General features: G+C 39.6%; 1 protein-coding gene across 3 annotated transcripts in view; it reads right to left on the bottom strand.

Moving 5' to 3' along the window:
• The window catches only part of PALB2 (partner and localizer of BRCA2), a 28883-nt gene extending 2181 nt beyond the window's left edge, over positions 1 to 26702 (bottom strand). Inside the window, exons 1-11 of one of the 3 annotated variants that reach the window (XM_037070653.1) lie at positions 26491 to 26702; positions 24421 to 25002; positions 24184 to 24286; positions 20041 to 21486; positions 16883 to 17646; positions 16259 to 16330; positions 13704 to 13865; positions 12165 to 12250; positions 11847 to 12008; positions 9806 to 9922; positions 5203 to 5290 (exon numbers count right to left, since the gene is read on the bottom strand). In XM_037070653.1, the coding sequence (XP_036926548.1) occupies positions 5203 to 5290; positions 9806 to 9922; positions 11847 to 12008; positions 12165 to 12250; positions 13704 to 13865; positions 16259 to 16330; positions 16883 to 17646; positions 20041 to 21486; positions 24184 to 24286; positions 24421 to 24708 (3288 nt within the window). In that variant the 5' untranslated portion in view covers positions 24709 to 25002; positions 26491 to 26702. Of the gene's footprint in view, positions 1 to 5202; positions 5291 to 9805; positions 9923 to 11846; positions 12009 to 12164; positions 12251 to 13703; positions 13866 to 16258; positions 16331 to 16882; positions 17647 to 20040; positions 21487 to 24183; positions 24287 to 24420; positions 25134 to 26490 lie in introns of those variants that run through there. The other 2 variants (XM_037070654.1, XM_037070652.1) reach the window with 2 other exon arrangements.
• Between the last annotated feature and the right edge of the window lie 64 nt (positions 26703 to 26766).

The following is a 26766-nucleotide window of genomic DNA, read 5'->3' as shown; positions in this document are numbered from 1 at the left end:
AATAACCAAGGAAATCATTAGGATTATGGTGAGAAAAAGAAAGGGCTGGCAGATTCAAAACTAAAGACTAATAGGAACAATCAATAGACTCATAAGTACCCAAGATTTCATCACTGGCTCACTTCCTTTTTTTTTTTAAAAATATTTTATTTATTTATCTTTAGAGGGGAAGGGAAGGAATGAGGAAGGAGACATCAATGTATGGTTGCTTCTGGTGCATCCCCTGCAGGGAACTGGCCCCTGCCAGAAACTGGCCTGCAACCCAAGCATGTGCCCTGACTGGGAATCGAACCGCGATCGTCTGGTTTGCAGGCCTGCGTTCAATCCACTGAGCTACACCAGCCAGGGCTGGCTCACTTCTTTTTCAGGCAGGCTCTGCTGAGATTATCACTGAGCTAGACTTCCTGCTTCTCCAACACAGGGCTCCCAGTGATTTTTCAGCCAGTTTTTTCCAGGTGTGAATCTAGCTCACACACCAATTCCTTCCACCTTAGACACCAGTAACACCCATGCCATCCATCTGGGGAAATACTGGCCCAGGGAAAGGCATATAAACACATGGAGAGTTCTCAAACTAGAAATGTTCATTTGTCAGTTGGTTTTTGAAAATTCAGAACACATTATCCCATAAAAACAATCTTGTAAGGGGTTATTGGATTTTTAGGCTGGCCTATAATAGCTTATTAATTTATATTTATAGAGAAGAATGACAATAAAAGACACTATCACCTATGGTTGGTTCTGTAGGAAAACGTATTACAAATTTCTCCCAGCTCTAAAATGACATATTCTGGGGGGTGGGATGGGATGGGAGTAATAGACAGAAAACTGTACTTGAAAAATAATTAAATAAAAAAATTGGAAAAAAATAATAAAATGACATATTCTATTAATATTATTGTATGAACATACATGTCACACACATATATAAATCTATATGTATCTCTTAAAATTTTTTTAAAGACTTTTTTATTCACTTATCTTTAAAGGGGAAGGGAAGGAGAGAGGGAGAGAAACATCAATGTATGGTGTTGCCTGCCGGGAACTGGCCTGCAACCCAGGCATGTGCCCTGACGGGGAATCGAACATTGATCGTTTGGTTCACAGGCCCGTGCTCACTCCACTGAGCTACACCAGCCGGGGCTATATGTATTTTTTAATAAAGATTTTATTTACTTATTTTTAGAAAGAGCGGAAGGGAGGGAGAAAGAGAAGGGGAGAAACACCGATGTGAGAAAGAAACATTGATCAATTATTTGCCTCTCGCACATGCCCCACTGGGGACCAAACCTGCAACCTAGACATGTACCCTGAACAGGAATTGAACCTCTCACTTTGCAGGACAACACCCAACCAACTGAGTCACATTAGTCATGGCTATATGTACATTACATACTGAAATAAATTATTCTGGGGGATGAAATAGGGAAAATTAATTACAGGGCCATCTTAGGATGAACAACACTCATTTCTACTTTATACATTTCCAGAATGACTGAATTTTTGTAATGAGAATGAATTACCTTTATAATAAAAAACAACTGTGAGTTAAAAATGTATTAAATGCCATATATTTAACTAGGGGTTGGCAAACTATGGCCCACAAGTCAAATCTGGCCCAAGGATTATTTCTGTATGGCCCATGAGCTAAGAATGATGTATGCATTTTGAAATGGTTGGAAAAAAGACAGAGGAAGACTATTTTGTGACATGAGAAAATTATGTCATCTCTGGGTGATTCTGTGCGACAGTGGCAGAGTCGAATAGCTGCAACAGAGACCATGTGGCCTACAGAGTTGAAAATATTTACTGTCTGTCCCTTTACAGAAATGTTTGTTGATTCCTGCACTCAACTATAAATTACTATTTCTGAAGGTTGGCTTCATGAGGAACTCTTACTATCTTTTCCATTTTTGTGCTAACTGTATTAAAATTAAATAGGTATTAATGTTGTAATACCAAAGATAGAACATTTAAATGCCTAGTAGGTAAATTTAATAATTACACAGACAAATTCAACCCTCTTTTTTTGAAAGTAACACATTTTTATTGCTTTCATTAGAACTTTTTAAAAATATATTTTATTGACTATACCATTATAGTTGTTCTATTTCCCCCTTCAATTCCCCTCCACCCTGCACATCCCCTCCCCCACTATCCCCCCTTAGTTTATGACCACGTGTCTCAAGTTCTTTAGGTTCTATATTTCCCCTACTATTCTTGCCCTCCCCCCTATCTATTTTTTACCTACCATCTATGCTACTTATTTTCTGTATCTTCTCCCCACTTCTCCTCCTCCCACTCCCGTTGCTAACCCTCCATGTGTTCTTCATTTCCATGGTTCCACTCCTGACCTAGCTGTCCTCTTGGTTTGCTTTTGTTTTAGGTGTGGTTGTTAATAACTGTGAGTTTGCTGTCCTTTCACTGTTCATATTTTTATCTTCTTTTTCTTAGATAAGTCCTTTAACATTTCATAGAATAAAGGCTTGGTGATGATGAACTCCTTGAATTTGATTTTATCTGAAAAACACTTTATCTGCCTTCCATTCTAAATAAAAGCTTTGCTGGATAGGGCAGTCTTGGATGTAGGTCTTTGGATTTCATGACTTGGAATACTTCCTTCCAGCTCCTTCTTGCCTATAAGGTCTCCTTTGAGAAATCCGCTGACAGTCTGATGGGAACTCTTTTGTAGGTGACTGTCCCCTTATCTCTTGCTGCTTCTAGGATTCTCTCCTTCATTTTAGTCTTGGCTAATGTAATTATGATGTGCTTTGGTGTGTTCCTTCTTGGGTCCAACTTCTTTGGGACTCTCTGAGCTTCCTGGATTTCCTGGAAGTCTATTTCCTGTGCCAGATCGGGGAGGTTCTCCTATATTATTTGTTCAAATAAGTTTTCCACTTGTGACAGTTTCTTTCCCTCTTCTGGTACCCCTATAATTCGGATGTTGGAACGTTTAAAGCTGCCCTGGAGGTTCCTAAGCCTCTCCTCATTTTTTTGAATTCTCGTTTTTTCATTCTTTTCTGGTTGGATGTTTTGTTCTTCCTTCTGGTCCACTCCCTTGATTTGAGTCCCAGTTTCCTTTCCATCACTATTGGTTTCCTGTGCATTTCCCTTCATTTCAATTAGTTTGGCCTTCATATGTTCCTCTAATTTGTGACTAAAATCAACCAGTTCTGTGAGCATCCTGATCACCAGTGTTTTGAATTGTGCACCTGAGAGGTTCACTATTTCCTGGTTGCTTAGAGTTATCGGCTCTGGGGCTTTGAGTTCTTCTTGAGTCATAATCTTTGGTCTGTTCGCACCTGTTATGTATGAGGGGCAGAGCCTTACGTGTTCACCAGGGCCTGGCAACCCAGTTGCTGGGTTGTGATGCTGTATGTGGGGGTGGGGCCAAAGGAAAGCAATGGTGGGCCCCCTCTGCTGCCTCCCACCACCACCGCCGGGCAGCAAGGTCTGTCCCACTGGGCTCAAATGTGCGACCTCAGTCAGCCCGCCACCACTGGGTTCGATAATGGGGGCTGTGCAGTCTGTCTCACTGTTCACTCCTAATGTGTGACCACAGCCAGCTTGCCGCCCCGCGCCCTCACTGGGTCAGCCCAACGCGGGTGGGGGTGGTCTGCCTGGGTGCCTGGGGTTGGGGGATCTTTCTTGCCTGTTCCTGCTCCACTGCTGGCTCCACCCCTCTTACCGGTCTGGTTGAAAGGTTCGTTCTTGTCGGATTTGCGTATAGTTCAATTTTCTGTTCTTTGGCTGCATCTTTGTTCTCCAGACCTTTGCTGTATTCAAACTTGGTTGTGGGAAAAGGCACAGTGTTTCCACCTACGCCTCCATCTTGGCGGAAGTCCTCAACCCTCTTAATTTAAAATGAATAGTAAGCCTCAAGAGCATGTGACAGATTACCTAAGACCACAAAACTGAGTTCATGTCCACAGATAGGTGCCACTGGGCTAGGGACAGATGCATTTTACTTGTTCAAAGCCTCCATTTGCTGAGGCTCATAGGTAGCCCTAAGGCTGGGCAAGTCGGTCTCCACACAGCACTAAACTGGCTGCTATTGCCTCTGCTCATGGCCCAGTGGTGGATACACCCAGCAGTCATCCCTACTCCAACCTGTACAGATGCTAAAACCAGGCTATAAGTCAAGTTTTTAACACAATAGCTAAGAGGCTGTAGGCTGTTTGTTTCTACACAGAACACTAAAGCCTAAGGGAAAAGTATGCCTATGACCATTTAATCATCCTCCCTCAAAATATTCATTCACATCATAACTCATTTATGGCAATGTGGTTGGGAGTCAAGTCTGGTAAGAGGGATAAACATTTCTCGGTATAAATTAAGCCAGAACTTGGCTGATGTAGCTCAGTGGATTGGGTGTCAGCTCACAAACTGAAAGGCCACCTGTTCAATTCCCAGTCAGGACACATACCTGGGTTGCAGGCCAGATCCCTAGTTGGGAGCGTGCGAGAGGCAACTGATTGACATCTCTCTCTCTGTTTTCAACTGTTGTTCAATTACAGTTGTCCCACTACCCACACCCCCTCCATTGCCTTCCCCTGCCCCGCCAACTCCCACCCCCATCTTGCTCCCACAGTCAATCCTGATCCCTTTGTCTGTGCCCATGAGTCCTCTATACATGTTCCTTGACTTGCCTTTTCCCCTTCTTTCACCGTTATCCCCCTCCCTCTCTCCTCTGGTCACTGTCAGTTTGTTCTTTATTTCCATGTCTCTGGTTCTAATTTTGCCCATTTGTTTGTTTTGTTGATTACATTCCACTTATAGGTGAGAGCATATGGTTATTTGTCTTTCATCACTTGGCTTATTTCACTTAGCATAATGCTTTCCAATTCCATCCATGCCGTGATTGATGTATATCTTGCACATTGAGGTTTCTCAACCATTTTCTCTCTCCCTTCCCCTCTCTCTAAAAATAAATATAATATTTAAAAAATAAATTCACAGCCAGAAATAAATGTTTGCCAATAAGTCATATAGCCAGAAAATTTACCAAGCAATCATATTGTACCAATACTTATTTTCATCTATAAATTTCAAGAAAGAACAAATACTGCTATCTAATTTTGAAATAGATAGGCAACAGGGAAGGCCAGTTAATTAGTACTTACTAAGTTATTGCTCTCATTCAGTGATACCAAAGTAATACTCAAAGTAGATACAAAGTGGTCCCAACTGATCATTACTTACCATTTCAGAATAGGCTTTGTGACAGATGGAAGCTTGGTAGGAATCACCAATGTAGATCTTTTTCAGGAGCTGACCAGTTTTTAAATTCCTTAGACACCAAAAATAGAAAAGCTGGTAACACTCTTCCAGGAAACTGGTTTTCACATAATAGTCTCTTATTTATCACAGCATCCTTTAGGAGGGGCCCAAGGTAAAAAACTAAGGGATGTAGTCCCCCCACTGTATTGTTTAGTCAGAGAATGAGCTCAAAATAGAACTGTATTTCACTTGGCCAATGGTTTACTTTGATAGTTTAGCCCTCTGCTATGCCACTAGGGAGAAATCTCTCCAAATTCTAGGAGAAAAGGTTTCTATTACCTCATTTTAGTTGGGGTCAATAGTAAAATAAACCACATGGTATAGCTCTATCATTATGACTTTGCTACAATTCTTGTTACATCTAAAATTTCCATGGAGGACAGTGGTCAGGAAACCAAATCTGGTATGCAAGAGAAAACACCTAAAACAGAATCATAATTATGTCTCTATATTATCTGCTTATTCTAGAGCTGGTCCAAGATAACAGAGAGAGAAGGGAAGACACTAACCAGGGGTGAAAATGCAAAAAAGGATGAGAGAAGAGGATGAATATAAAAGAGAATAAAAAAAGAAAGTTTGCTGGAACCACTTCTTAGCCTGAGGATTTGTGATACTAATAACTGTTCTATCATGGAACTCTGCCTATGAAAAACTTTCGGTTGGCTCCCATTGGCCACAGATAAAGTCCAAGTTTTTTTTCATGGTACTTACAACCCTCACAAATTTAGCACTTGAAGTACTGTGTCACTCATCCCTCCTTTACCTGAAATCTTCTCACTATCTGTTCAACATATTATGCTTATTCCCAGCTCTCTGCCTTGGTTCAAGCTACCCCTTCCAAAGCCCTCTCCATTACTAATGTCATCCCATGTTGACCAATGGTCACCCATTCCTCAAGGCCCAGATTATGCCCCAACTCCTCCCAGCTGCATGAGCTCAGTTTTGACTCTCATTCCTCCCTATCTGCATCAGTTCACAGAAACCTCCTCACCTCCAATTCTACACAGTACTGTCCATATGATTCATTTTTAATATAATATATACTGTAATAGGGTATAATGTATTCATTCAACAAATACTTCTAAACTTTCTATGGCCCAGGTACTGTACACAAAAACTAAAGGCAGAAAATTAAATTCTCATGTAAGTATGTGAAGTTTTCCTCATACAAGGGATACCAGAGCAGGCTTATTCCTAACAGAGATTAGCGCATGCACTATATTTAATAAATGCTCTCTTCCCAAATCCCACAGCACTCTGTCCAAATCTCTAACACTCTGACCTTCTGCGAACTGTCGAGGAATCATACACTTGGAATTGTAAAACAATCTTATTAACCTAATAGATTTTAGGGGCCTTGGGGCCAGGATTCATATCTGATTCATATTTGCATCTTGCACAGAGAAGTAAAAACTCAAATATCTATCAAATAATTAAAAGATGCTGCTCAGCCCTGGCTGGTGTGGCTCAGTGGATTGAGCGCGGGCCTGCGAACCACACGATTGCGGTTCGATTCCCAGTCAGGGCACATGTCAGGGCACATTCCCAGAACTGGTACATGCGGGCCAGTTCCCAGCGGGGGACACACGGGAGGCAACCATACATTGATATTTCTCTCCTTCTCTCCTTCCCTTCCCCTCTAAAGATAAATAAATAAAAATTTAAAAAATAAGTTAAAAAAAATGATGGTGCTCAGTGAATACAGCCTGACCAAGATTAAATATTTAAACCTTCAACAGTAGTTTCAAAACGAGTCACTTGAACCTGTAGTATAACATAAATTGCTCTAGATACCTAACAAATCAGGAGTCCCACAGGAGAGGTGAACAACTACTCTGTATATACAAAGTTAGAGAAAGCCAGAGAGGCAAAAGGTAGCTTTTTAAAAAAAATATTTTATTCATTTATCTTTAGAGGGGGAGGGAAGGAGAGAGGGAAAAAAATATCAATGTATGGTTGCCTCTGGTGTGTCCCCCACTCGAAACTGGCCTGAAACCCAGGCATGTGCCCTGACTGGGAATCAAACCGCGATCCCTTACTTAGTTCACAGGCCCACACTCAAACCACTGAGCTATACCAGTCAGGGCTAAAAGGTAGCTTTAGATAGACAGTATGAGCCATACAGCTTTGAGCAGGTATCCAAGCCAAGAACTAAAGCAGGCACTGATAACTGATAAAAGATACAGTACTGTCTTCAGGGACTTTCATAATACAAAGTAGCACATGGGCCACATGAATTCAGACAAGGTAATACCAATGAGGGCAGAAGTGATAGGACAGAACTCAGGGCAGCTGTGGGGGAAGGTACTCCTTAGAACTTAAACTGACTCTTAGAAGCTAAGTATAGAGATCCCTCAACCTCAAATCTTATTATGATCCATTATATATGAAATGCTATATATAAGGGGGGAACTGAGGGATGGGAAGAAAAAATGGAGTTCAGGAATATGGAATAGCGGAAGAGGAATTTTTGTAATAGAACATGAGGGAAATGGAAGCTAAAGAAAAGCAAACATGGGCCCCATGGAAGTTTTTATTTCTGGGGCAGAGGGGAGAAGGATGGGAGTAAGAGTGTTTATAAAATAGCATAAAAGATAATCTGGAGGCCCTGACTGAGTAGCTCAGTTAATAAGAGCATTGTCCTGATATGTCAAGGTTGTGGGTTTGATCCCCACTCAGGGCACATATAAGAATCAACCAATGAATGCATAAATAAGTGCAAAATACAAATTAATGTCTCTCTCTCTCAAGTCAATAAATAAAAAATAATTTAATCCCTGACTGGTGTGGCTCAGTTGGTTGGGCATCATCTTGCAAAGTGAAAGGTCACCAGTTTGATTCCTGGTCAGGCCGTGTGCCTGTGTTGTAGGTTTGGTCCCCAGCTGGGGCACCTAGGAAGAGGCAACCATTTCTCTCCCTCTCTTTCTTTCTCCCTCCCTCCCCTCTCTCTAAAAATAAATAAAATCTTTTCTTAAAAATTAAAAAAACATATAATCTGGAGGTTAAATATTGATTCATGGAAATTACTGGGTTAAATTAATGGTCCAGAAGCTAAATAGTAAAAGTCTAGACTATAGAAATAGCAGAAAGAATAGAGAAGACAATTTTTTAAAGAATATTGTCCTCAAATTAAGACCTGAGACCTGGAGGAAGTACCCATGTGCAAACCTGCTGCTGTAGACAGCAGGACATTTGAAAACAGGGTCTTCTGGCATGTTATCACATGGTCTAATTTTAGAGGCTCCCTAGTTAGGAGGGGCAAGGTGTCTCTCAGGGGCCATGCTTTCCTGTTTTATCCCTAGAGGGTTAGCATTGGGCAGTGCAAAAGAGGTAAGGTAGTAGTGAAACTAATATCATAACTTTCATTTACCAAGAGCCATTCTGGCCCCAAGGAAACAATTAATGGAAAAGGCTTCTGAGAAAAAAATAAATCAAACTATTCTCTTAATACAAATTAACCTTGCCAGTACTGATGGCCAGATATGGTTCTATCTGCAGTCAGGAAAGAGAGGTGGCTGGGGACTTTTAGTTTCCTTATCACAAAGTTGTTAATTTGGATTCTGTAATTAAATACTTTTTATATATCTAGTAATTCTGGATTGTATTCTAGACATCATAAATGACACTTCACATAAACTGTGGATTCTCTTAGGTTCCTCTGAAGAATATTGATTTTTTTCCCTAGTAAACAAGTCAACTTGCATAAACTCACATTCCAATAGCTGAAAACCAAGTTTAGTTATCTTTGCCTTACCTGGGCTTCTCTGAATACATGTAGTTTAAAGGTCAGCTTTAAACTAACTAAAGGTCATGTAGTCAGCTTTAAACTAACTAAAGGTCATGTAGTCTGCTCTGAATACATGTAGTTTAAAGGTCAGCCAAATACTAAGGCAGAGATTATAGCCAGAGTTTAGGGCTCTTCTCTGACTCTCTACTTTTTGATCTTCTTACTTTTTGATCTTCCTCTCCTTCACTTTCTAGCTACTGTGGTCACACTGAACTCTGTCATGTGGTTCTTTAATCCAGAAGACAGAAGATTCTCTATCAGGTTTTTGGCCACCCAGTGTGCAACTAGGGACCACCCTCTATTAAAAGCCCTAAGAACAGGAAACTCATCCAGTGACATTTCCTTTCTCTAAGGGTTGAATGAACTCCTTCCAGTATCTTTCTTCTTTTTCTCACTCTCCAGTGCCTTCAGTTAATTGATTTTTATATTTATTCCAGAGTTAATAGTTACTTGAAGTAGGAAAGTTGGTCTGATAACTGCCACTCAGCCATTAACCAGAAGCAGAAACAATCATACATTTTGCCAATAAAATTTCATTCATTTATAGTCTACTGAGACTTATCTTTTTCATAATGTCTGAATTAATAGGATGTTCTTGTTAGGACAAGTATATAGCACCTGACAGTAAACAAACAATCATATTTAGAGTCTCTTATCTAATCTTAATGACCCTGTGAAATAAGAGGTATATACTTACATTACAGAAGAGAAAACTGAGGACCTTGAGGGAAAACTTACCAAATAACAATGTTGTTCATTATAGTGGTACCAAGCAGAGCTTCCTGAATCCCTTGAATTTCAGCAAAAGTTTGTACAGTCTCCTCAACGGGCATCAAAAACTGTTTTTCTTTGCTCCTACATTTAAAATAGCATTAAAAACCAGCATTTTTTAAAAATTTATTTATCTTGGCCCTGGCTGGTGTAGCTCAGTGGATTGAGCGCGGGCCTGCGACTCAGACGATCGCGGTTTGATTCTCAGTCAGGGCAAATGCCTGAGTTGCAGGCCAGTTCCCTGCAGGCCAACTCCCAGCAGGGGACACACAAAAGGCAACCATACATTGATGTTTCTCTCCCTCTCTCCTTCCCTTCCTCTCTAAAGATAAGTAAATAAAATCTTAAAAAAAATTTATTTATCTTTAGAGGGGAAGAGACAGAGAGAAGGAGAGAAATATCAATGTATGGTTGCCTCTTGTGAGTCCCCTGCTGGGAACTGGCCTGCAACTCAGGCATGTGCCTGACTGGGAATCGAACCAAGATCGTGTGGTTCGCAGGCCCGCGCTCAATCCACTGAGCTACGCCAGCCAGGGAAAAACCAGCATTTTGTACCAAAGCAGTTTCTAAGCAGTCCTTCTACATATTATTGAACTCTGTACTGCCCTAACTGGTGTTGCAAAATGGGATGGACATCGTCCCACAAACCAAAAGGTTACCAGTTCAATTCCCGGTCAGCGCACATGCCTGGGTTGCAGGCCAGGTACCTGGTTGGGGGCATGTGAGGGGAACTGATCAATGTTACTCTTAGACACTGATGTTTCTCTCTCTCTCTCTTTTTCCCTCCCTTCCCCTCTCTCTAAAAATAAATAAATAAAATCTTTAAAAAAATACTAACCTAAGAGCAGAAAAAAGTTTCAATCAGAAACATGTATATTCTAAACTTTGTACAATAAATATATATTTATTTTATCTACCTAAATATACTGCAAGTACCTCACATTCATAATATGCGAAATTAAACTCATCAGTTCTGTCTTTAAACCTCATGCTTCTTTCTGTATTCTATCTCAGCAAATGATTCCAACCCAGGTGACCAACCCAGAAACCTAGATATTATCTTCATCTCCTTCTATCTTCTTAATCATCAAGTCCTAGTGATTTTATCATTTCATCTCTCCCACATCTGTCTGCTTCTTCCCATCTTCACTAACACTTTCCTAATTTAAGCAAATAATTATTTGTCTCTTGTCTGGATTACTGCAACAGTTCATAAAAAGGTAAGACAAACAAGATCCATGCCCTGTTATAAGGAAAAACAGATTAAAAAATCACAATAAAAGCCCTGGCTGGTGTAGCTCAGTGGACTGAGCGCGGGCCTGCGAACCAGAGGATCGCAGTTTGATTCCCAGTCAGGGCACATGCTTGGGTTGAAGGCCAGTTTCCAGCAGGGGCCAGTTCCCTGCAGGAGATGCACGAGAAGCAACCATACATTGATGTTTCTTTCCTCTCTCCTTCCCTTCCCCTCTAAAAAGATGAATAAATATTTTTTAAAAAAGAAAAAAAATCACAATAAAGTACATAAATGGATATATGATAGACATAGAGGATGCTAAGAGCTTTGTTTTCAATATGTTGAATTTGAGGGAAGCCCAGATGTCTATTAGATAGGCATGCAAGTCTGTAGGTAAAGAAAGAGCTCAGAGTTGGAAATACATGCTTGCTATTAGTATTTATCTTAGATGGTAACAGAAGTCAAGAAAACCAAGTGTGTGGAAGAGAAGGATCTAGGATCTTTAGGTACTTGTAACATTTAAGGGGCACACTGAGATTTCAAAGATGACAAAAAGAACAAACTACATTTTGCTAAGCCTTTCCGACTGCACTGACTTCCTCCCTGCATGTAACTCCCATCCCTCTAAACTGCCTCTATGGTCCAGTATTGAACAGAACCTGAGATACCAAGCCTAGAACACAGAAAAACAAGATACTGGGGGAACTGACTTTCTCTAAAACTCTGGGATAAAATTATTCTTTATCTAATAGTAAAAACCAGGGCTTTTCTTACCCTCCATCTTCTGCAATCGTCAAGATCTCTACTTGTTGATCACAAAGGGTCCTGCTGCTACTGACCAGCCTCCTCTTTGTCAGTCCAAGCACAGCTTGTATATTTCCAGAACTTAGAAGCACTTGGCTTTCACTTTTAGCATCAGAGAAACAAAGTAATGCCCTAAACCAAACATAAGGAAAAATGCAGAGAAGTCAGAAGTAAGTTTTTAATAGTCAAGAACTAGGTAAATTTTAAATGGAAACTTCAGCCCAGGAATAAAGGGAAAGAAAAAGGGAAGAAAAAGAGAGGGGAACCTCCCCCTAAAGAATTATATACCTGATTTCTCTGATTTCCAAATTTCCCAAAGCCACACACACCAGATTACAAACATCGGGCATGGGAACTATCTGTAATACTGGAACCTAAACAACACAAAAAGCAAAAAATGATATTTGGTTGCTTCAATTTTAATCAATCTAAATTTTCCAAAATTTGTTGCATTCCTTTTTCTTCTTACTGGAACAGGATAGTTTCCAACATTTGGAGAAATGTGAGAAGGTCTGGCAAACAGCCTCTTTTAATGAGTCATAAATACAAAGAAGCTACATGTGTAACAGTGTTTACACAGTGTTTATTTAATGCAAGCTGTGTTTCTAACAATAGTGGAATAATGAAGTAAATTTTGGCACGTGAGCTAATGGAGCATTATGCAGCCATTTAAAATAAATTTATTCACTAAACAAATATTTATTGAGCAACAGCACAGAGCTAGAAGCAATGGATATTTATACTAGAGAACAAGAACAAAATCTGCTAAGAGAGTAGATCCTAGTTTGCAGGTTGGATCCCTGGTTGGGGCATGCACCGTAGGGCATTAAGAGAAATGGATCAATGTTTCTCTCACACATCAGTATTTCTCCCCCTCTTCCTCCCCCTCTCTCACACATCAGTATTTCTCCCCTCTTCCTCTCTCTCTAAAATCAATAAACATATCCTCAGGTGAAGATTAAAAAGAAAAGGTAACTATGCAAAGCGGTGGATATGTTAACTTAATTGTGGGACTCCTTTCACACTGTATACATATACACATCAAATTATCACAGAGTATACTTTAAATATATTACAAGTTTAGGCCTGGCCAGGTGGCTTAGTTGTTTGGAGTTGTTCCATACACCAAAGGGTTGAAGGTTCGATTCTTGGTCAGGGTACAAACCTAGGTTGTGAATTTAGTCCCTGGTCTGGGTGCATATGGGAGGCAACTGATCGACGTTTCTCCCTCACATTGATGTTTCTCTCTCTCTCCCCCCGCTTCCTCTCCCTCTCAAATCAATGAAAACATCCTTGGTGAGAAGTAAATATATATATGACCAGTTTATGAGTATTTGCCAATATACTGGAAAAACAAATAAAATTGTAAATAGATAAGTAGGAAGAATATGTATATACAAGAAAAAATGCACATACAAGAATATGCTAAGTGAGAAAAAAAAGATTAAAAGAAATTAATCACACTAGGATTGCAACCAGGTAAGACATGTATGAAAGTGGACAAGGCCTAGAAGAAAACTCATGCAGAAAAGAAACAGGAACGTAAGATAAACATGTATCAACAAGTTTAGAGGTGAGAATAAATTCTAAGCTTCTTCAACAAACCTAGTATAAAACTCCACCTCTGGATAAACACACGATAAAGCTAGTAAAGCACAATGTGAACTGTAGAGTCTAGATAGCAGGTACACAGTGCTCACTTTGCAATTTTCCTGTATGTTTGAAAATTTTTCCTATATGTTCATAATGAAACGCTGGGAAAAATGCTTACCTCTGTTTTGTCTTGCATGCAAATAATCACAAAGATCTCTTTCAGAATGGACCCACCTCTGTGAAGTGCCAGGAATACATTTTTTCCCACTGCCAAATATCCAGAGGTTTCCAAAGAGAAATTGCATATTCACAAGCAGTTATGATACATGGCTCTTTGACACCGGCTATTTCCCACCACGTAGCACTCACATCCACAGAACAGGAACCTGAAGGATTCTGACCAGAATAGCAACAACAATCAAGTTAAAGGGATACTCAGGGTCTATTTTATTAAAAGAATAAATCTGAAAAGTGATACATAACAAGGATTAAATGAAATACCAAGTAAATGTAATTAAAGTTTTATGCAAGTTAAAATAAAGAGCTTGGTGGGTCTTACATGTAACTAAGAAATTGCACATACATACCCTGGTTGGTATGGCTCAGTGGATTGAGCACAAGCCTACAAACCAAAAGGTTGCTGGTTCAATTCCCTGTCAGAGCGCATGCCTGGATTGCAGCCCAGGTCCCTGGTTGAGGGTGTGCAAGAGGCAATGGATCAATGTTTCTCTCCCATTCTTTCTCCCTCCCTTACCCTCTCTCTGAAAATAAATAAACATTTTTTAAAGATTTTACTTGATTTATTTTTAGGTAGAAGGAAGGGAGGGAGAAAGAGAGGGAGAGAAACATCGATGTATGGTTGCCTCTCATGCGTACCCTACTGGGTATCTGGCCTGCAACCCAGGCATATGCCCTGACTGGGAATCGAACCAGCAATCCTTTGGTTCGCAGACCAGAGCTCAATCCGCTGAGCCACACCAGCCAGGGCTGAAAATAAATAAACATATATTTAAAAATTGCATATATGCCCTTATCTTATGATATAACTGAACAGGATAGCTCCAGAATGCAATACATTCAAATTTAACCACAAAAGACAGCCCCTAACAATTTAACCATTTAGAAATCGAACATTCTGATAAACAATTCATGGGTTGAAATAACATACTATTTGTAAACAAACAGCAAGGGGAGTGCTAGGCATCCAAACATGCAGCGTGTGGCCAAAGCAAGATTTCCCCCACAATGTATAATCAATCATAAAGGAATTTATCAAAAAGCAAGAAAGATAAACAAAAATTAGTCTTGAGCAAGCAGCTCAAGAAAGTAAAAGAACAATGAAAGAAGTACAATGAAAAACACAAGGAAGAAGTTATTAACAATAAAAACGGGAATAAACGCAATGGAAAGAAAAACCTCAATTAATCAATACAACCAAAGCTAGTTTTTCTGGAAAACCAACAGAATGGACAAATCTCTTAAGTCTGATGTAGGAAATCAGGGATTGAGGAGACAGAGGCTTAACTACCTGCAGGTAAAATAATATAAAAACAGTAAGTAGCATCACTTATAAACTTGAAGACACAAATGACATGGCTGATTAGTAAAGAAATTTAGTTATTAAAATTGGTTCAATAATAGCTTTGAAATGACAGAGGTATTACTATGTATCTTTTATTGAAAAGAAATGTTAAATCTTTTCAAGCTAAATGATTTAGCCCAAGGTCAGAAAGCCAATTGGCACGGTTTAGGTGTATTTAAAGCTTTCTCCTATACCACTTTTCTCAACTGAGGGCAATTTTGCAATGCTCCCCAGGGGACACTTGACACTGTCTGCAGACATTTTTAGTTGTCACAACTAGGGAAGGGGTGCTACTGGTTCTGTTTGGTAGAGATCAAGGCTGTTGCTAAACATCCTTCAGTGGATAGGCCACCCCACCCCCCCAAGCAAAGGATTATCCTGCCCCTAATGCAGATGGTGCTGAAATTGATAAACCCTACTCTACACCAAATTACTTCAAGTATCATGAATACAAAGTAACTAGGTCACAGGTCCAATCTTTTTCTCAGGATTTACTAAAATATCATTAACAGAATATTGTAATTTATATTTCTTGGAACCACATATATCACACAGCCTATGAAAGATTAACCATTTACTACATCATAATTAAGAAATGCTGCCTGTTTTCTGATATATCACATTATTTAGGTAGGAAAGTCATAAATGGCTCCTCTTCTTTCTCTCCCTGTTAAAATGCCTGATTTTAATCTAGATGAGTTACTGAGTTACTGAGTTTAAGTTGTTCTTGGCAATAGCTTGACATAATAACTTCTTTAGGAGATGATCTCAAAATACGAATACAGGTAAATATTGTGAAAAACAAAGAACTTAATTAAATGTTTTTCTGAATCTTCTTTAACCAAGTTTATTTAATAGTATTTAGAATGAAAAACTAATCAAATTCTTCTCTATTTGCTTTCTTTTTTAATTCTATTTATTTATTTTTAGAGACAGGGGAAGGGAAGGAAAAAGAGATGGAGAGAAACACCTATGTACGAAAGAGACACATCAATCAGTCGCCTCTCACACCCCCAACCAAAGACCTGGCCTGCAACCCAGGCATGTGTCCTGACTGGGAATTGAACCAGCAACCTTTCAGTTCCCAGGCTGGCACTCAATTCACTGTGCCACACCAGCCAGGGCACTCTTCTCTATTTTCCTAACAATTCATTATATTTTTTACATCTTAGACATAAGACACATTATAAGGTTACAGTCTTCTGACCTTTAGTTTTGAAACCAATTGTAGGTTGCCTGGGTTTAAGGTGTCACAAGTAGGAACATCTGTTATTTCAGTCTGTAAAAACAAAAGTCACACCATTAGTCTACACTTTACATATGACGTCTGCCTGCATCACTTACTCATCAAAATGTCTAACTCATATGGCAAACTGCTTCACTGACAATCCCCACTCCACTTAAAAAATACATCTTTAAATTAACTTTAATTTCCCCAGAATGAACTTAGCATTTATAATTAAGTCATATCAAAGCATATTAAAATCTCCTTTTCTATCCCCACTCAAGGACATACTTATTGACTTTGGAGAGGAAAGAGGGAGAGGGAGAAAAACATTGATATGAGAGAGAAACATCAACTGGTTGCCTCCCATACATGCCCCAACTGGGACTGAAATTGCAACCTAGGCATGTGCAGTGACCAGGAATCAAACCCATGAATGACCCTTTGGTCTATGGGATGACACTCCAACCAAGCCACACTGACCAGGGCTGTGGCATTTAAAACATTCTTAAATACTGAGAAATCAATGCATAAGGAAGTCATGCTGTCCACAGTCAGTAAGGTATTTCATTCCTTTAGAAAAATGTCAAAGGAAGTGGACTGTACCTGTTCAATAGGTTTCCATGGTTCCAGGCATATATTTCCACAGAGCTGATCCTCTTTGAAAGTGAATGACTCAGTGGGGAGAGGTGTTCCTTGGGGACCAGAATCACAGTCACATTTAGGCTGTCCTCTTCCTGACACAGGGAGTATGCCATCTAATTTTGGTGGGCTGGTGCAATGGTGGCATTGTTGACTCTCACTGGTTTTCCCATGAGAAAGCCGGGATGAAGAGCAAGTTAGTTTAACAACTTCTACAGACACTTTGTGTGCCTGGGGGCCAAGATCTGGAGTAGTGCCTATGATGGGGAAAGCAGGTGAACACACATCTGCTGTTGGTCTGTTATCATGATCAGGAGTAATAGTATTTAAAGGAGTAAAAAGTAATATGGATGAGGAAAGGCCCTTCTGTTGTGGCTGGCTTTTTAGCTTTGGTATTTCAGGATGTGTTTTTCCTGGTAGAACAATCAGTTTTTCTCCCAAGTCCTCCATAATACATTTTCCCTCTTTAAGACACCTGTCTCTGTACACTTTTGTTCCAAAAGGCTCAACTGGCTTTTCTGAGTAGGACTTCAGTTTTTCAAGCTTAAGAGGTCCAAATTCTTCATCAGGTAACTGAAAGTCTGTGATTTTTAGAATAGATGACAGTTGCTTTAAACTTAACATTTCATGCTTATGAGATGGGGCACTGCAAGCATCATCGCCCAAAGCTGAATGAACATTATTACTGGAAGAAAAGGAGTCCTCTTTTTGGCAGTGACATTCTTTCCCTAAAATAGAGAGGAACAATAACATACCCAGGAGAGACATTAACCCCCAACAGAGTCTACTTCCAAACTCAAACAGGGTGTAACAGGTTCATTATTTCCCATCCATAATTCTGAAAACTCATTCAAATATCAAGTTAGTAGTTAACTAACAGCTCTTCTTTTGCACTACCCAAAACAGTATGGTGCTGACAGCCATTGGTTGGGGGAAGGAAGACAGGGGGTAGTCCAAGGCTGGCCACTGATTTGCTGTTACTTTGGGCACGTCAGTTCTCTTCATTTTCCTTTGTCCCTCATAAGGGAACTGTACTAAGAATCTCTAAAGAACTTTCTGCTCTAAAACTATGATCCTAACAGACTTTCAGAGTACAGTCTAGAAAATGCTGGCAGTTCTCACTGAAGAAAACTTAGTCTCCCTTTCAAGCAGTTATTTACTACTCTTAGACTGGAATTCTATACCATTCAAAATGCAGCTGAATGAATCCATCATCTAATAAGTGAACAAATGCTGTTACATTTATACAGTATTATTCACCCATAAAAAGAATGAAATACTGTGCACACTAGAACATGGATCTATCCTGAAAACAAGGTGAAAGCAGCCAGACACAAAAGGTCACACTTTGTGTAATTCCATTGGCATTAAGTAAGTAAATCCAGAGAGACAGATTGCAAGGGGCTGGGGAAGAAATGGAGAAGAAATGAAGTGAGAACAAGATTTCCATGTAGGGTGATAAAAATGTTTTGGAACTAGGTAGGAATCATGGTTGCATGTTATAAATATACTAAACGTTGTAAAGTTGTTCACTGGATTTAAACCTGTTCATTTTGTTATGTGAAGGTCACCTAAGAAAACTTTAATGCAGCTGCCGGTCACTAAAACAGCAGATTATGTCAACACATACAAAAGAATGTTTCTAGTTTATTATAAGATTGCTTTGCTTTCTCTTTGTATTCTTGTTGGATGGCAAGTCATAATAACTCTTATTTTTACTTTATTAACTAGTTACAGCTCATAGACCAGATCATCAGTCCAAAGGTATAGAGCAAACAAGCTCCCTATTTTTTAGGAAGCTTCCTAATACTCACCCAAGGATATTTTTTTTTTTGATTTGCGAGAAACATCAATCAGTTGCCTCCTGTAAGCACCCAGACTGGGGATTGAACCTGCAACCTAGGTATGTGCTCTGACCTGGGATCTAACCTACAACCTTTTAGTACAGGATGACACTCCAATTAATTGAGCTACCCAGCTAGAGCAGCTTCCCTATTTTTGTAAGTAAAGTTTTATTGGAATGCTGTCACATTTAAATGTTGTCTATGGCTACTTTTGTACTATATCTGAGTAGCTCTGACAGGGCAGGGACAATGACCTTTTATGAAAAGTTTACTGATCTCTAGTATAAAGCCAGAGTGAATTATCTAGTTTTTATGCTTACTTTATCAGATAACTCCCAAGTAAATTAATTTAATTAAAAAGTTTAGCCCTGGCTGGTGTAGCTCAGTGGATTGAGTGCAGGACTGAGAACCAATCATGGTTCGATTCCCAGTCAGGGCACATGCCTGGGTTTCAGACCAGTTCCCAGCAGGGGGCACATGAGAGGCAACCATACATTGATATTCCTCTCCCTCTCTAAAAATAAATGAATAAAATCTTTTTTTAAAAGTTTAAATTATAACATGTCCCTTGCTATCTTCCAAAATCTTGTGTCCCACAGACCTTGGAGAGACTGTATTGGATATTTAATCCAAAAAAATTGCTCAGATCTATTACATTTTTTAAACAACCATTCCTAAGAGTTTATCAGTGACTTCTTACTCTTGACACACATTTCATGTCAAAACACTTCCTATATTACTTATATTTTATACATGGATAAAAACTGTGTTGTACCTGAATACTAATTTTAGCTAAATGTCCAACATATTTTTGTCAACTTTTTAAACCATATTTGTGAACTCTGATACCACATGACCAGGTTTGAACCCTGGTTCATCATTTTAATTAAAACTTTAATCTCCTTGTGCCTTACATTTCCTCATCTGTAAAATAAGGATAAAAATAGATTCTGCCCTGGCTGGTGTGGTTCAGTGGGACAGAGCACCAGCCTGGGAACTGAAAGGTCATGAGTTTGGTTCCCTGTCAGGGCACACGCCTCAGTTACAGGCTGGGTCCCCAACTGGGGGTGTGTGAGAGGCAGCCAACTGATGTTTCTTTCCCTTCCCCTCTCTCAAAAAATAAAATCTTTGGAAAAAAAATAGATGCCACCTCCGTAGGGTTGCTGTGATGATTTGAGTTAGCATCTGTATGGCATGTAGAAAGTGCCAGGCACACAATGAGGGGATTGTTGTCATCATCCTCAACCTCACCTTAATTTATCATTACTCTCCTCTTACCATGAATAATTGCTTTTTCATTCTTTTCTTTGTGCAAGGTGACTTCTTTCTTGGACCTGTTAACACCTGATATGCCAGAAGTGGGCAAAAATAGTTCATGATGATGTGATGTAGGGATGCAGATTGACTTTCTTTTTCCTCTGTGTCTTCTACTGGATGGCCGGGTAACCGCCTTCCTAGAAAAGTCATCTTTAGTGGTTCCAGTGGGAGAACTGACTTCAGTTAATGAGAAAAGTGTCTGAAAAGGACTTCTTGAACTTGTTTGTCCTGTGCATGTGTCACACATCCTAGTTATACTTTCGTTAGTTTCTTCACTGAAAAGATTTAAAATTTTAGTAGCTTCCTTATTTTTACTTTTAACCCCTTTCTTTCTGACACTGAAGTGAGTTTGAATTACAGCCTCCGGGGCTACTTTCCTCTGGCAATTTGACATTTGTTGTGTTGTTCTAACATATTCTGCAGGAAAAAGGCCTTCTAGCATAGTGCAAGAATGGGTTTGATTTTCTGCAGAAACAGGAGAGACTACTTCTGGACCAAGACTCTTAGACTGACTCAGAACCTCATTTTCCTGAAGACTTTCATTTCTATCATCAAGGGCATTACTGGAAGATTCTAAAGACTCCTCTGTGTGACTCTGGTCTTTTAAGTTTTGGTTTTCATTTGCCGGTAAATTATAAGTGAGTTCATTTACAGAACATGCATTATCTGCTTCTAAGTCAAGAATTCTAGGCTGCTCGCCACTTGCACTTACAGTTTTATTTACCTCTGGGTTACCTGTAAAGACAGTCATGTTTTTGTTGTGTGCCTCGAAGTTTACAGGTGATTTAAGGCTAATGCTTTTTAAACCACGAGCAGTAAGCTCACCGTTCCATTTAGGAGGCTTATGTTGAAGGTGCAGACCACTACTGCTATCTGAGGGAGAATACAAAGAATGTGGGGACACCGTAGGGAAATTATTTTCTCCTAAGACAGCATTCACACTGCTTTGTGGCTTGGCATGGAATGGAATTAATATACTCCCTCCATTAGTTTCTGTAACTGGTGCTTGAGAATTTGGAACGTCAGATTGAGGATTCGAAAACGTAGTTCTTATTTTAGTTACAGATGTCTCAGGATTTTCACTATTGATGTCTTTTTGTTTGTTTGGTCTTTTTCCAGAGAAGATAAGTGAACCAGTGTCAAAGAAAGATTCTCTCTCTTGTGAAATAAATATTCTCTTCTGCTGCTTCTTTCTTCTCTCTGGAAGCCTACTCTGCCTTTTCTCACCATCAGGGACATTGACCCTGTAGGCAAAATATTTTTGGATATCATCTGTTCTCTGTATGTGTAATCCTTCCACTAGACCATGTCCAGGTTTAAAGGACTCAGGCTCAACATCTCCAGTTTCTTCATCAAGATGGGTGTTGATGTGTAATGTGTCACAAGAAGATACATTAGCTTTAGATTCTAAGGAGGAAAAATTGTATAATTAATATTTTTCTTTCAAAAGGACACAAAAATACTTTCAATAGTATCTGTAAATACTATCAAATATTTACTTTAAAAAGTCAATGTATTTCATTCAAGCAGATTAAAGTTCAAGTTTTTTTAAAAATAAGTTATTTATTGCCCTGGCTGGTGTAGCTCAGTGGATTGAGCGTGGGCCTGTGAACCAGAGGATCGTGGTTTGATTCCCAGTCAGGGCACATGCCTGGGTTGCAGGCAGGTTCCTTGCAGGCCAACTACCAGCAGGGGATGCATGAAAAGCAACCATACATTGATGTTTCTCTCCCTCTCTCCGTCCCCTCTAAATATAAATAAATAAATAAAGTCTTTTAAAAAATGTTAAAAAAAATAAGTTATTTATTTATCTTTAGAAGGGAAGGGAAGGAGAGAAGGAGAGAAATATCAATGTATGGTTGCCTCTCGTGAGTCCCCTGCTGGGAACTGGCCTGCAACCCAGGCAAGTGCCCTGACTGGGAATCGAACCATGATCGTGTGGTTCACAGGCTCGCGCTCAATCCACTGAGCTATACCAGCCAGGGCTAAAGTTCAAGTTTTTAATAATCTAATAAACCCTAATAATATTATGTAAAGGTAAACAAACAGAATTGTGTTAGAAAAATGATTTTTAAACTAAAAAAACTATCTACTCTTTATTGAAATCATCTTTTTTCTTAGTTTTTTTTCATAGCTTTATTGAGGTACAACTGACAAAAATTGTGAAAAAAGATAAACAATGTGATGGTTTGATATATGATACATTGCAAAATGTTACCATAATCAAGATAATTAACATAACCACCAATTCACAGTTACAATTTTTTGTATGGTGAGAACACTGAAGATCAGTTCTCTTAAGAAATTTCAAGTATACAATATACATGTAGTATTAACTATTATCACCATGTTGCACATTTGATCTCCAAAACTTATTCTGTGTAACTGAAACTCTGTACCCTTTGACCAACATCTCCCCATTTACCCCATATATTACCTAATTTTTTATTTCATGTCTTTTTTCTTAAGGCTTGGAGGCTTTTTTTTCCTCCACTGGTCCATAGGCTGGTGGGTAGGCCCACTACAGGGCAACTTTGCAGGCCCCTAGCCTCTGGCCAGATCTACCTCCCTCTGCTCACGCTGCTTCTTCTGCTCCAGCAGATTTTGCTCAAGTAATATTAACACCTCTTACATATTTCAGTAGCCTCAGATTTTATGATTATAATATCTAAGTATTAACACGAGAAAAGACCATTGTTTTTTAGAGTATTTCCTGCCAGACATTTTTCTCTGTGCATATGTAGAAATTTAATTTAAAAATCTTTCCAATAATTAATCAATAAGCATAACTTCCAAAAGTAGAGAGGGAAAAAGAACACTAAACAAATAAACTGAAAGGACAGTTTATTGCTCATAGGAGAAAATATTTACAAATCTTGCATCTAATAAGGGTATAACAGCTGTAACATGAGGACCTTTACAACCCCAGAATAAAAAAATAACCTAATTAAAATATTGGCAAAGAACTTGAACAGACATTTCTCTAAAAGAAGTTATCAAAATGGTCTCTAAGCATATGAAAAGGCATTCAACATCATTAGTCACTAGGAAATGCAGAATTAAAACCACAATTAGATACCACTTCATATCCACCGGAATGGTTATCATTTTTTAAACAGCAAATTATAAGTCCTGAAGATTATGTGGAGAAATTGGAACCATTAGGCATCATGGTGGGAACACAAAATGGTACAGCTGCTATAGGAAAGTTTGGCAATTCCTCAGAAAGTTAAACACAAACTTACCATAACACCCTACAAATGCATGCGTAGGTATATATTTGAAGTACTTGGAGACATATGTCTACACAAATGTTTTTATATGAATGTTCCTGGCAGGTTAATATCTCAAATTCATACAGCCAAAAAGTAGAAACAACCCAAATGTCCATCAACTGATGGTACATCTATACAGTGGGATATAATTCAACTGCAAAAGGGAATGGCTAATGATGAATGCCTGGATATATGTATGTTTGGATGGATGACCACTGAAAACATCATGCTAAGTGAAAGAAGCCAGTCACAAAAGGCCACATATTGTATGGTTCTATTTACATGAATGTCCAGAACAGGTTAATCCACAGAAACAGAAAATAGATTAGTGGTCACCAGGGGTTTGGGGTGGGATAGCAATGGGGTTTCTATTTGGGATGGTGAAAAATGTTCTGGAAATAGACAGTGATGATGGTTACACCATCTTGTGAATAATATAAAGAACCATCAAATTGTATACTTTATTTTTATTTTTTTAAGATTTTATTTATTTTTATATAGAGGGGAAGGGAGGGAGAAAGAGGGAGAGAAACATCAATGTGTGGTTGCCCCTCACGTGGCCCCCACTGGGGACCTGGCCCACAACCCAGGTATGTGCCCTAACTGGGAATCAAATTAGCGACCCTTTGGTTCACAACCTGCACTCAATCCACTGAACTTCCCCAGCCAGGGCTAAATTGTACACTTTAAAGAGTCTAGCTCTTTACCTTACTCCATCCTTACCTTCTGACTATTAGAAAAAGAACCACAGCCAAATACACCTGCCATTATTTGTACATCTGGCTGAAATGAATAATGAAACAAATGTAAGTAAATGGGCTACCTTTACCTGAACGGTTTAGCTGTGGTGAAACTTCTGGCTGAAGCAAACAATCCTGTTCTTTCACTGTTTTCTTAATAAAATTCTTAACCTTCTCGGCTCTTTGGGCACGCTAGAAAAAGCAAAAGCAGCTCAAAGAACAAATTTAAGGTAAAAAACATTTTTTAAAGCTTCATTATTATGAAGAAATATTTTTGTAGTGTCTGTACTATAAAACCTCAGTTTGAGAGAATAAGATTCACTTACCTGAAGGCGGGCTAGGGTCTTGCTGTATTCCCTTTTCAAGAATGCTAATTTTTCCTTCAACTGGAAGAACAACAATATCAGACAATATTGAGCAATGAAAAGAGTACTGTGAGCAGAGAAAAGGGGTACAGTGCCTACCAGACATGAGTATGAGCTGCTCAGCTGGTCCCTCAGCAAGAGGCAGTGGAGGGAGTGGCACCAGCCCACATTACTCTCACTTCTCACAAAGCACCAAGCCCTCTCCTGTCTCAGTACTTTTGCACAGACTGTTCTTATCACCTGGAGCATTTCCTCCCCAGCTCACTTTGCTAATTCTTACTGATGCCTCATGCCTCAGCTTAAATTTTTATTTTCCTGGTCTTTCTTCAATCCAGATTAGACATTCCATCTCTCCTCTATGCTTCCTTTATCACAGTACTTATTATACATTATACCTTGTTTATCTGTTTACTTCTCCATTCCCCCACCCCTCATTCTCTGTGAGATCCTCCAAGGTAGCTGAAGTTGTTATCCTCAGACATTCACCTGAAAATGAATCTCTTATTTGTCAGGTATTGGTCCAGGTATCTCTATCTCCACCACCTGGGAACACAGTTGTATTAGTATGTAAGGCTATCAGCTATTGTTCCAGGTGATAAATATAGAGTGGTCAAGCTTTCATATAATGATGCAGACAATAAACAAGAAAACAAATAAACAGGGGAGTGGGAGGGGGAGAGAGGGGGGAAAAGTACAGAGTAAGTAGCATACATGGTAGGTAGAAAATAGACAGGGGGAGAGTAAGAATAGTACAGGAAACGCAGAAGCCAAAGAACTTATATGTATTACCCATGGACATGAACTAAAGGGGGAGAATGTGGGTGGGAGAGGGTGTGCAAGGTGGAGGGGAGTGAAGGGGGGAATGGGACAACTGTCATAGCATAATCAATAAAATGTTTAAAAAATAATTAATTTTTAAAAAAGAAAACAAATAAATGGATTTCACACAGTAATCAAGTGAGAGCTCCAGAGTTATGGGAATGGATTACTTTACATTAAGGTGATCACTTTTGAGGACTACCATTTGAACCTAGACCTGGAAGAAGATGGAGATGGCAAGGGAAGATCAGAGGGAAATCAGTTTGTCCAAGATGACACAATTTATATATGGTATGTGATTCAAACCCATGCAGCCCAGCTCTAGAGTCTGTACTCTCTGCTAGACTGCTTCTCAAGATGTCCTATTAATCACCAGGCTTATCAATTATCTGTGAATTATTTCGACTAGTAAATTCCCCTCTCGCCCCCACAAGAAGGTAGGCTGGGATTAAAAGACTGTTGGTTAACGTGAATGAAGAGTGTAGCACAAAGCCTGGAACAGCCAGCACAAGATACTTTGTTAATTCTAGCTAATACCAGCATAAATAGAGGTGGCATAAATACAGATGGCTAGAGCAACACTGTTGTAGAAACACCTGTTGTAAAAACAAAAGCTGGAAACCACGGGTTTCTCAGCAGAGTAATAGCTGAAGAAACCATGGTACTTTCATACTACAGAACACTATACAGAACTTAAAAAATTGGGTCGATAAACATATACTAACATGGAGGTCAATCAAACATGGAGAAGGAAAACAGAAGCTGCAGAACCATCAAGATTGTATCATATATGAACATTCTCCTTTCGAAAAACTACCCATCACTTTTTGGTGGTTAGAGAATACAACCGCGCCCCTCCGCACTCCCCACCAGACTAGTAACAGATTAAAGGGCGGGCTAGGAGGAGCCAAGAACGAGAGAGTGTGTTGGGGCAGAGAGCGTGTCAATGGGAACTTTAGTTTTATCTACAGTTTTGCATTTTGTATTTACGCATTATTGCTGTAAAAACTTTTTAAACAAATGTGTTCTATAAATACTACCAGGCGAGCACAGCGCTCTTCTACGCTTTCACTCCCTGGGAGCCCCCGAGTTGAAAGAGCGTAGGTTAGATAGAGGTCAGCGCAGCCCCAGACCGCCGGGGACACAGAAGCCGCCCTACAATCCTGGAGAGGTTTGAGAGTTCGGAGTCAGCCCTTCCCGCACGCCCGACACCTTTTCCTTCTCCTCGCAGCTGAGGGGCTTCCCGGGAGCCTCTTCCATCGCGCCTGCGAACGAATCGAAAAGAGCAGCCGTCCGGGGGCTGTGGACAGGAAAACTACACCTCGCCCTGGGCTCCACTGGCACCTCTAGAAAGTATGGGCGCTCGGATCTCCTCAGCGCGCAAACAGCTGGCCCAAGCAATCCCCGCGCGCGCTGTCTACCCGACCAATGGAGGCCCACGTTGAATTTACGCACGCGCAGTCAGGCACTGCAGAACAAAGGAGCTGG

Source organism: Sturnira hondurensis, unplaced genomic scaffold (genome assembly GCF_014824575.4).
Source record: "Sturnira hondurensis isolate 20B ecotype Veracruz unplaced genomic scaffold, ASM1482457v3 Scaffold0018877, whole genome shotgun sequence".
Lineage (NCBI taxonomy): Eukaryota > Metazoa > Chordata > Mammalia > Chiroptera > Phyllostomidae > Sturnira > Sturnira hondurensis.
Note: the sequence above shows the minus strand (reverse complement) of the source record. Positions and strands in the feature narration are given on the sequence as shown.